The following is a 12506-nucleotide window of genomic DNA, read 5'->3' as shown; positions in this document are numbered from 1 at the left end:
CACTTAACATCAGGTGGGCCGTGAGAGCTCGTCCAACCATTTAAGCAATAAAAAAAAGCAACCCGAATCGATTACTCTTTTGTTTTGTTTTTTATTGCTTAGATGGATCGACGAGCTCACAGCACATCTGGTGTTAAGTGGTTACTGGAGCCCATAGACATCTACAACGTAAATGCGCCACCCACCTTGAGATACAGTTTTAAGATCTCAGTATAGTTACAACGGCTGCACCACCCTTCAGACCGAAACGCATAACTGCTTCACGGCAGAAATAGGCAGGGCGGTGGTACCTACCCGCGCGGACTCACAAGAGGTCCTACCACCAGTAAAACATGACATGTTGACATTTAAAAATATCGACGCTTGGAAGGCAAACGTGACTTAGCGACAATGCGTGAACTTTACAGGAGACTAATTTAAAGTTGAAATACCTGAAAAAAAAATCAATTTTAACGAATCTATCTGTAGGATTGAAATGATTTTAATAGACCTAGAAATATATTTTTTTTTTGCGCATCGAATATGGTTATTGCCTTTCATTTATGTATAAAGCAGTTATTGCCGCTTAGTCACGTTTGCCTTTCAAGCGTCGATATGTAAACGATCACCTACCTTATCTAGACTTTGTATGAGCTGGCACCAGGAGGGTTCGATGACCTCGACGCACATGTAGTACTGCAGGTGCTGGATGCAGCTCAGCATCCGCTGGCGCAGAGCGAACGCGTCCGCGTACAGGCGGGCCTCCGAGAACCGCTTCACCACCTTGTTGTACAGCCACACCCTGGCGCACCGAGGGAAAAATGATCAAGCGACAACGATTAGCTTTTGTGCCACGGAAACACATATTATATATATATATAAATAATACTTTTTCGGGACTTTGTGTGATTTGTTTTATTTTGTCTATTTAGTGTATCTTCAGGTTTAAATGTGTAATAACGGTGGTTTATTAATTGTTTAATATCTGTGAAAGTGCACAAATGTGGGAAAATTAAACAAAGCTGCTGGACGTAACATCTCGGGTTTCTCCAAAAAGTCCACTAAAAAATCTCAGTAAATGACCACCATTTTACTGAGATTATATTTCATCCCATATCATCTCATTTCATTTAATTTCATCCCAGTTGATTAATGTCTCAAATTAATCATCTTCATTTCATTTCATTCCATATTATCATTTTTCATAAAATTAAGAATATTAATTAAAATAAGACATGACTTAAAAGTATTAGTTACCAGGTCATAAAATCTCTTAAAAAAAAAAAAATTAAAAAAATTCTATTTAATTTACTAGGAATTATAAATAGGAATTGTAAGTTTAACTAAACTAACTAACTAAGCATGGCGTTGCTCTGAAAACAAAGATTTTATTATTTTAATAACTTTAAAAGTACACAACAGTAACAGTAACAGTACAATCACATTGCAAACCTATAATAGGTATCTCACGTGAAAACAAAGAAACGACATTTAAAATCCACCACTCTTAATTCCTTATAATAATTATGCAACTTAATACCAACAAAGTAACAATATGTCCGAACATGGCAGATGTCAACCCTTCAATATGCAATGCATGTTACCATTATCGACAGCGCCATCTATATTATTACATAGGAGCTATAGAGCGCTGTACAAAAATACTATAAAAAATATAGTATCTTTACATATAGATATATATACTTTTTTTATTGTGATAGTTAAGTAAATCGAAGACAGCATGAGAGACTAACGGTAGGCAGCGGCTTGGCTCTGCCCTTGGCATTGCTGAAGTCCATGGGCGACGGTAATCACTCACCATCAGGTGGACCGTACGCTAGTCTGCCTACAAGGGCAAAAAAAAAAAAATAAGACTACAAGACCGTGAGATAGGTGAGGACCAAAAGTCATAGATTAGGTTTAGGACCACACGTGAGGAGCACTTGTGAATATCACGTAGCCTGTTTGTTACTGTGCTTGTAGAGTAACATACAGCGACCGAAACGTCGCAGTATACCTCAAGAGACGAGGTCCGAAGTATCAATAATTTTATTAAAATAAAATATCTTCTGAAACCGGAGCCCATTATTGCTTTGCAACGTTAACAAAATGGAGGATAATTTTGAAAGAGTAATTTTGTAAGAATAACTTTGAGGTTTGATTTCATAAAAATATGTTGTTAATTTATTGTGCAATTAATTTTGTCCTACATTTATGCGGCATGTATGATTCATGGCACAATCTCTACTATGTATACCAGTAGCCACGAGTTGATAGACAATTGATTTTTGAATTGTTCTTTTCTTTTGTTTTAGTCAATATTTCATTGTAAAAATTACAGACTATTGTTACAGTTTTATGATAGTATAGATCTAAAACGGAATACAAACTTGCAAAGTAGTCTCTCGACGTGCTTACAATAGAAGAGATGTCTGAATATCATCTGATAGCAAGCGATGGCCTTGTGGTTGAGCACTAAGGACACCGGCCACTTCACCTCCATGCCGAACGAGAATGTCTCTATGCCAGTCAACGGAGGACAATCTTTGTTGTGTTTGTATTCTGAAATATTAAACAATTTAGATAAATATACAAGATAGAAAAAAAAAATATTCGATATATTACATATATACAAAACAAACATATTCGCCTATTTTCTCTTCATAGCGACAATAAAACTAATATTTTTATACCGTACAATCAACATCTGCTGGAACTTTTGATGTTACGACTTTTTTCAAACATAATATTCATATTAATTATCTTAAGAATAAACAATTTAAATGAATCTAGTAGATACATTTCGTATGTTGTGCAATAAAATGAATAAAGTTAATTCTTGAATAATTTTTTTAATTATTTTTAATAGTAGCAGTATTTCAACAGCGATTTTCATTTTCATATTATATTGGGGTTTACAACAAAAAATGTTTTGTATGTTTAGTCCTCTATGCGTTTCCAAGCTATGCATACGATTGTGGTGAAACTTAGTAGTCGATGTACGTGCGACGGCTAACGCGCGAGTAATGCAAACAATTTGATGTTTCTCATACAAGTATTTATATATTTATTTTATTTATCTCTATTTTTAAATATTATAGGTACCTTCCTCCTCTTCTGTTTCTATGGATAGGATCTTGAACATTTGGAACTGCAGATCGTACGGAAGGAGTTCAACTCTCATGTCTTCATTATATGGATCATGACTGGCAGCGGAGAGCCTGTAGAGAATACAGTTTCATTAACCTAGGCTGTTTATTCTAACTATACATTATGTACAGTTCTCAAAAAGAAGACCGCGGGAATAATATAATAGAATATTCTGATGCGATAATCTTAAAAAATCTTAATTGCAAAATTTAACAAAAAAGAAAACACTGGATTGTTGCACAATTAATACAATTATTTAATTCGGAGCTAATGTCTTACAGATACAAAAGTAAACAAAGCAAATTTGGAACGAACCGGGTAACAAGGAAACGTAAAATTAAACAGGCGTTTTTTTTTAGTAAAGTTTGCAAAATAGGAAAATAAAAAATAAAACTGTACCTAAGACAAAGTCCAAGAAGTGACTCCAACTTGGAGGGTATAATGTCGTCTATCTTCTTCGATAGCTCCTGATCGGTCGCGTCCATAAATTGCACGATGAAATCGCCCTGGCTCATTAGGAAGTAGTTTTTGACAGACTTCAATCTGCCCATCAGATCGTATTCTTTGAGTAGTAGCTCCAGCAATGATTTACTAGCGAAAGCGTAAGCCTTCTGTATGATAGCACCGTAGTTTTGTTCTCTTAGTGAGTATTTTATTTCGTCTGTGTTCGTCTTGCTTATTGATTTTCCTGAAACGTAACAAAATTTAGCAATGATGTTTTTTTTTTATTGCTTAGATGGGTGGACGACCTCACAGCCCACCTGGTGTTAAGTGGTTACTGGAGCCCATAGAGATCCACAACGTAAATGCGCCACCCACCTTGAGATATAAGTTCTAAGGTCTCAAATATATTCAGTCTGGCCATAAATACTGTTACAATTAAAAATAAACAAAATATCTATTGCAAATAACATTTATTACTTTTACAGTGTGTTACTTTAATACATAAATATAAAACAATTTAAAGTATAAAAAGCTTATTCGAAGTGGTCTCCATTGGCTGCAATACAGTCCTTTAAACGTTGAGGCCAGTTATCAATAGAAGCACGCACTCTTTCCATGGGAAAAAAATTCACTGCCTATCGTACGGATTGTTTTAGGGACTCCAAATTATCATGGCGTTTAGAGCAAGCCGTACTCTCTAAAACAGACCATAAATTATAATCCAGCGGATTAAGATCGGGACTAGACGACGGCCAGTCTTCAGCTCTGATGAAGTCCGAAACGTTCGTTTCCAATCAAGACTGCGTAGACCGAGCTTTATGACCTGACTCCGTCTTGCTGGAAGGACCATTCTTGATTATTGAACATGGTGTTGTTAATGGGCTTCACTACCTTCTCAAAAATGGTATCTTGATACACTTGTGCCGATGTTTTGATACCTTTTTCACAAAAGTATGGCTCAGTCACTCCTTCATAGCTAATACCTCACCAAACCATCACTGATGTCGGATAGTGCTCACGTTGCACTCTGTCGACTAATTGGGAAGCTTCCTTAGAGCTTTGAGCATAAATACGGTCATTTTATTTGTTAAAATGTTGCTCAATTGTAAAAATTTTCTGCTCCGTAAACAAATGTTTTCTATGACCTCCCTTTGGGTACCGCTTCAGTAGTTGTTTCGATTTTACCACCCTATTCTCTTTTAAATTATCAGTTAAGAAATGACCAGTACGTCTCTTATAGGCTGCAAGTCCTAAGTCATCTTTTAAAATACGTGGTTCTAGGTGCTATCTTCATCCCCCGAGATAAAATCCTTTGCTTTCGGACAGGATTTCTTCGAATTCTTTCCCTTACTGCTTTGACCACCTTTTTCGTACGAACACTACGTGGACGGCCAGATCTTTTTCGGTCACAAACAGAGGAGGTCTCATTGCACCTATTAATAGCCCGGTACACAAACATTTTACTAATACCAAGCGTATGGAGAGTTTTAAAAATTGCATTTGGCTCCATACCTACTTGGTGTAATGCAATCACAGCGATTCGGTTCTCTTTATCACCCCACTCCATTTTAATATCGCAAAATATTGTACAATGTATTGGCGCCAAAAGGAGGAAACTCAATGAGCAATTATATAAAAATGACAGATTCCAAATTCAAATGTAATATTTTGGTTATTTTTTAATTGTAACAGTATTTATGGCCAGACTAAGTAGTTACAACGGCTCCCACACCCTTCAAACCGAAACGCATTACTGCTTCACGGCAGAAACAGGCAGGGTGGTGGTACCCACCCGCGAGGACTCACAAGAGGTCCTACCACCAGTAATTACGCAAATTATAATTTTGCGGGTTTCATTGTTATTACACGATGTTATTCCTTCATCGTGGAAGTCAATCGTGAACATTTGTTGAGTGCGTATTTCATTAGAAAAATTTGTACCCGCCTGAGATTCGAACACCGGACAATGCATCGCTCAACACGAATGCATCGGACGTCTTATCCGTTAGGCCACGACGACTTCAAAATGTGCGATGGACCCGAACACTTCACTTTATTAAAAGATTAATAAGTATGTATGCACACTAAAAGCTCTTTATTCGCGGGGTATGTGTTGCGTAAATATGCCGCGAAAGCAGATACCGTGAATATGGAATTGTAATTTACATATATGGGATAATGTATTCCTAGGTTACAAAATAAAAATATACTTTAGGCATGGTTGTAATAATATTTTTTTGTTAACCTTAACAAAGGATATTCGGTTGGATACTGGATTGCTTTTTGAAATGAAACTTCTTTAGGCGTTCTTTCCTTTCAACTTTTTTTATATCTTATCGCAATTACTGTATTATATTAACTGTGTGTACAAATAAAGAATAAAGAAACTTTTTAATGTGTACCAAAAATACAAAACTTTTTAGAGCATAGATTATAACCAGACTTATTTAGTTTAATTATTTATTGAAATTTTATCGTATGACGATCGCATAGATATCTATAAAACAGTAGAACCAATTGTGATAAGCTGAAATAATAGATGGCTGACCTTATTTTGTCTTTGATGTAATTGAACTTATTTATCTATAAATTGGGATTTAATTAACGATTGATATCTCAGGTGTAAATTTATCAAAGGTTATCCGTCACATGATCAAATAAAAAGTATTTAACCTTTTTTTATCAAAATTTAAAACTTACCACACTGACTGATAACGTTCAAGTATTTTCCAGTTCGAAGAATAATGTCAGTGAACTTATCGAGAAATTTCGGTACTCTGTCGCTTTGTATACAATATCTCTTCTCCCAATAATCAGCAGAATAATCTACAGGCAGCTCTTCTTTGTTGATTAACTCGTTGTCTTCTATCATAAACTCCTGGAAAAGTTAATTGTAATTCTTTTGTTACTGTTTTTTTTTTCTTTTGCTGTTGTCCATCGCAATGTAATTTTTTTATTTTTTTTATTTAATGCTTAGATGGGTGGACAAGCTCCGAGCCCACCTGGTGTTAAGTGGTTATTGGAGCCCATAAGCATCTACAACGAAAACGCCGTCACCCACATTGAGATATGAATTCTAAGGTCTCAGTATAGTTACAACGGCTGCCCCACCCTTCAAACCGAAACGCATTACTGCTTCACGGCAGAAACAGGCAGAATGGTTTTACCTACCCGTTCGGACTCTCAAGACGTGTTACCAACAGTAATTACGCAAATTATAATCTGGCGGGTTTGATTTTTATTACACGATGTCTTCCTTCACCGTGAAAATCAATCATGAACATTTGTTAAGTACGTATTTCAGTAGAATTAAATTGGTACCCGCCTGCGGGATTCGAACACCGTTGCATCGCTAGATACGAATGCACCGAACGTCTTATCCTTTAGGCTACGACGACTTCTGACTACTTCTGAATGCGGTTGCCTATCTTGAGACAGGTCACAGACTCAATGGTATATAACGACTAACCAACCAACAGGACAACAAGACAATCAACAGAACAACAAAACAACCAACAGAATAGTGATGATGTGCTGCTCACAGTATGCCCTACCCCTAGTAACTATTTAGCTACTATTTATTTTTATTTTAAAATATTTATTTTTGATTATAAATCTGTCACTTAGAGCAAAGGAAATTACAGAAGAGCCAGATAATTCTTTTCTTAAATGAACATAAATAAATCTAGTAAATGTATGTACCTGAAATGGATCGACAATGGTTCCTTTATGTATCCACTGATCCAGGACGTTGAGGTAGGGCCGGCAAGCGCGTTCTGTTAGGAACAATGATATCTCCTGTGCACGTGCGTCGCCCATTAATGTGTTGGTTTTGTCATGCAGTACTGTCAGAACTGCTCCACCACGGAGCTCACTCTGTGGATATTAAGTAGAAATTCATAGGTACTTGTGAGATTTTAATGGATTTTTAAAAAAAAAAATATTCTTATTTTTCTCTCACATTCATAATTTAATTAAAACAAATATCAAGTGGACAATAAATTTATATAATACTAGCTGTGCCCGTCCTTTGGGCAGTTAAAATTAACATTATTATTTCTCACCCTCACAAAAAATTTCATCATTAACGCCCCCGTTATTGGTGTAAGGAGTTCATCACTCATTTAAATATTAGCCTATCCATTAAGTACATGTATTTTCTACATAGATACCAAGTTTCAAGTCAATCGGATGCATGGTTTAGTAGTTATAACGGAACATCCGTAAAAACCACTGTAGATTTATATATATGATTTATGATGATTTATTTTATATGATATATTTATTTTCTAATAAAACCTAGCACCTTTAATATTTGGTAGAAGTTTTTTCATTTACTAAACCATTATCTACTTTCACATCTCTTCCTCTACCTATTCGTTGATAGTCAATTTCAGCTACGCCCAGACGGGTAGGTGAGCTCACCTCAGTAGGTGGGCTCAACCTGAGAGAATTCGCTAACACTAACCCTAGCAAGAGCAGTTCTTCGCGGAATCTTTTACCATCACTAAATGTGATAAATATGTATTTGTTAAAATCAATCTTAGTGATAATTTGTTTTTTCTTAAAGTGGAAAACAACAATTGTACCAAGTTTCGAGAAAATTTCACAAAAATGCGCGATTGCATCTATGAGGAACGAAAATTCATTTTTATAAATAAGATATCAAATAGTGTTTTCCCTTTACAGTCGAGACTGTATGCGGACCATTTAATAGAAAGGGGTTTGTAGCACCCCCGAACCTCTGCAATACCAGAGTTAATGTAAATGTTGCATTATTCCACCAAGTTTTTCGCCGGATCTTCTCAGTAAGACACGATTCCGCTCTGACAGTAGATTCAGCGTAGCACTGCTCTTGCTAGGGCTGATGTTGGTAATTCTCTCTAGTTGAGTCTGTGAGCTCACTTACTCGTCGGCGCGTAGTTGGATAGCCTCTTAGGCTATCAAAAATTACGAAAAAAAAAAAGGATTGGACTTTCACTATTCGCAGTTATGATTTGAATTATACTTATTTACGCTTTCATGGGAACTTTTTAATTTCCGTTATGCAATTTTTGTCTTTTCTGGCAATTTGCTTTTGTCTAGTTATGATTAAAATCACTACATAGTGTAAAACAAAGTAGCTTTCTCTGTCCCTGTATCCCTATGTATGCTTAAATCTTTAAAACTACGCAACGGATTTTGATGCGGTTTTTTTTTAATAGATAGAGTGATTGAAGAGGAAGGTTTATATGTATAATAACATCCATTAAATAGTGGAGAAATCAATAATAAATTACAGTTTCCGAAGCGAAAAGAGGGCGGGTCGCTAGTCGACTATGAAATAGAAAAATATCGTTGATAAACACCATGATCACAAAAATGCAAACGGTGAATCAAATTCATATTACAGTCGTACTTACTTTTCCAATTTTCGTAACTATAGCGGCAAGAACTTGCATAGTGTGCATTGTGGGTAGCACAAAATACCATAATTTCTGTAATGACAAACTTCCCGTCATATGTTCCGTCTCCAACTGCGCGATCATAGTCTGTAATTAAGTTCGTTATTTTATTTCTATACCAAATTTGTTTTATAATTATCACAACAAACTTTGTATTAACTTTTTATCAGAGTCCATTGCATAACAACATGAAAGATTGAAACTTAAGGCCATAAATATCTTATTTTACTGCATAATGGCTGTCTCATACTTAAATCCAGAATGGTCCGTGGTAGACATAGTAAGATGGTGGAACTTAAGTGTGCAAGCTCACAATGGGCTGTCTCACAAGTAATAATAGAAGTAATTACTTGTTTCGGGTTTGCTTTGAATTACATAAAATTATTCTAGCATCGTAATTCAAACGAGGCTTGTGGAGAGTACTTAACGGTAGGCAGCTTGGCTCTGTCCTGGCATTACTGAATTGCATGGGCGACGTTAACCACTAACCATCAGGTGGGCCGCATGCTGATCTCTCTACGAGGGTAATCCAAAAATATCCTTTTTTAATTTAATAATTGACATTTATGTTAAGTGCATTTGTAATTACGCAAGAATTATGCACCTGTAACAATTCAATATTTCAACTTCCACAATTGTACCACTATTGACCAGGACACTAGGTGACATCCTTAGGACCAGTATAACTTTAAAAATGAGGACTTTGTAGTGGTAGCTATCATAGAACACAAGATATTTGACGGATTCCTGAATTTCGCTTACGACATTTTCAGGATAAAATTGCATGTATACCAGTTGTGAACAACAACAGTAGGACAGTCGGTCTACCAAGTAAAATTTCACATGCTCGGTGGAAGATTTTTCCTCTGTCATTAAACCTTCGAAAACTTCAAACAATTACTAATTAATAGATTACCAAAGAAAAACTATACCTGCTTAAAATGTAAAAGAAGAATATGTTGTGTTCATTCCATAGAGGCAAAGCATAGAAAGCTATTCGAGTAAACTTACATAGTAATCCTTCAGTAAAATTTCAATTGCAGCGACAAGTGCATGTAAAACTTGACCAGACCACATATTGCAGTGTTCTATAAATCTCCTGACTATGGAATAATTGGAGGCTAATGGTAACATTTGTTGTACAATCTGTGTTAATGCGTCATCTACATCTTCTGATATGAGGAAAGTACGTGCATCATACGTATCTTTTACTGGCTGGTGTACTATGTAATTTCCAGGTACACCATAGAAAATGTATAACAGCTCATCTATAAGGATATTTTCCTGAGACGCAATGGGTATACCAGCTGAAAAACAAATGTAATACTGCAATTAGTTTCCAAATAACTTTAAGTGCAGTGCAAATGACATGAATAATATTACATTTTAGTATTATACTATGTGAACACTTATCTGACTGCAAAAGGATGGTGGTAATTTATTTTAGTAAATATACAATATTTTTAGTAAATATTTATCAACAAGCAGTATGATACAAAAGCATAATGACAGCATCAGGGTGATGGATTGCAAAGAGGAAAGTGTAAAGTATAATATACCATTTAAAATGCATCAAGGTAAACCTTCACTATCTATCACTAGCATTTGTCTATCCAACCTAATCTAAGAATCTACTATGTACTTTAGTATCTGATGCAGAAAAGAAGTATTTTTAGTTAATGTTAATATAAAATCTTTTCATTCATAATGCAACAGCACTTAATTGAAAAGTAATCACTCAGTAAATATATAAATAATTAGTTTACAATGGTTTGCAAGCAATTGTATTGGTTTGTGAATCACATCTACGTGAAGTTTTTTGTGTATTTAATTATGGAATTAGGGGTGAAGGATACTTCGTATGTAATGTTCAGCGATGTTCAGAGATGTTCAGCGATAGCTGATAACTGGTGATAACATACGAACATTGCTGTAGTGTAATTACTAGCACAATTTTTATAGAAGCTACATATTGTGTATATAATCAGAGAGAATATCCATTTGTGACAGTTTATAATTTTTATATTCTTGGACATACCTAATGATGAAATGATAGGCACAGGGTCTTTTGGGAAGTCCCATGACATGGCAGGATGGTCTTTTTGCCAGTTGGGTAAATCCAAGCTGCTGTACCAGGTTGGTTGGAGTCTGGACTCCTTCTCTTCAAAGGACTTCATCACAAGTTTCTTACTCTCATCCACAGCTTTCAATAATTTGTCCTTTATCTGTAAAATCCACAAAATCAATGGCACAATTTATTGTAATTTTACATACATAAATAATTGGTTATATGCAACAGTTATATGTAAGCATCAGAGATTTTCAATTTCCTCACCAGAATTGCTTGCAATACAAGCTGCATTTAAACAAAATGAGAATAAAACAATATCCGATAAAAGCTCTTACATCTGCTATTTAGATAAAATACTTGTCAAAGCATCAAAACCTTAATTGGTCATGGCACATACAACTGTCTGTATCAACATTACAAGCATTTTACTGCTCCAACAATTGCAAAACATCATATTCCAAGTACCATTTGTCTCAGAATTAATAATAAGAAATAAATATAAGAGGTACTATATAAGCTAATATTATATATGGAATAGACTGCACATGTGTGTTTTTCTTTCAAGAAACTGTAAGCAAAATTACAATGATACAAAAAGTGATTTTTATTGAAAGTATGAACAGTAAAAAATACTAACAATTTTAGTTAGCAAATCCCTTTATCAGTTTCTTAAAATTATAATTTGGTACTTAAGGTTTACCAATAAGTTCAATGTTGTGACTATTCAAAAATTAAGTAGCTTATGCATAAAATCAAGTGTGATAAATATTTACCTGCGGCAAATCTTCTTTTGTGATTTGATGTTTGTTGTCACCCAAAATAGGTTTTGGTGCAACTTTTGGTTTTGGTATTTTAGCCTTTCTTTCATCACAAACTAATTTGTAAAATAGCACTATTACATCAGACAGATTGTCGGTACTGTAAATGGACCATTTATGACACCATTAGTATCTTTTATTCTATACGGAACAGAATAACAACTGAGTGTTGTATGCAGTTATTTCCCTTCTACCAATTTTTATTTCAATTATAATAGTAATAGTATTTTATTTCAGATTAATTTTTAGACTAGCACCAAATTATCTGGTTGATATACAATAATATTTCTGATAGAATTTATGACTTTTTAAAATCTTAGTGTTTTAAAATCATATTCTTTATTTGTCTCAGCAAGTGTTTGGTTGTAAAAGCCACTTAAATTGTTTTTATATTATATATTAGTAAATAAACAATTACTTACTTTCTGTTTTTGAGTTCTTCATACTTTTTCAAAAAAGCCTTCGCATTCGATGCCTTCAGTGCCAAACGTTGTGCATATTCATTAACCTGTTTTGAGGACAGGTTACAGTTTCCATAGTTTGGATCATTCTGAATGCAATCAAAAACGGAGTCGGCTTCCAAGTTGCATCTAATAATTT

General features: G+C 34.8%; 1 protein-coding gene across 2 annotated transcripts in view; it reads right to left on the bottom strand.

Annotated features, from left to right (window-relative positions):
• LOC114249708 (gamma-tubulin complex component 2) overlaps window positions 1–12506 on the bottom strand; it is a 36524-nt gene that overhangs the window by 23769 nt on the left and 249 nt on the right. For both annotated transcript variants that reach the window (XM_028183362.2, XM_028183363.2), the window contains exons 2-12: window positions 12329–12496; window positions 11862–12006; window positions 11056–11242; window positions 10029–10324; window positions 8976–9104; window positions 7276–7449; window positions 6274–6451; window positions 3529–3817; window positions 3085–3200; window positions 2370–2541; window positions 613–781 (exon numbers count right to left, since the gene is read on the bottom strand). In XM_028183362.2, the coding sequence (XP_028039163.2) occupies window positions 613–781; window positions 2370–2541; window positions 3085–3200; window positions 3529–3817; window positions 6274–6451; window positions 7276–7449; window positions 8976–9104; window positions 10029–10324; window positions 11056–11242; window positions 11862–12006; window positions 12329–12496 (2023 nt within the window). The remainder of the gene's footprint in view (window positions 1–612; window positions 782–2369; window positions 2542–3084; window positions 3201–3528; window positions 3818–6273; window positions 6452–7275; window positions 7450–8975; window positions 9105–10028; window positions 10325–11055; window positions 11243–11861; window positions 12007–12328; window positions 12497–12506) is intronic.

The sequence above is a fragment of the Bombyx mandarina genome, chromosome 13 (genome assembly GCF_030267445.1).
Source record: "Bombyx mandarina strain Sakado chromosome 13, ASM3026744v2".
Lineage (NCBI taxonomy): Eukaryota > Metazoa > Arthropoda > Insecta > Lepidoptera > Bombycidae > Bombyx > Bombyx mandarina.
This window is presented reverse-complemented; position numbering and strand designations above follow the sequence as displayed.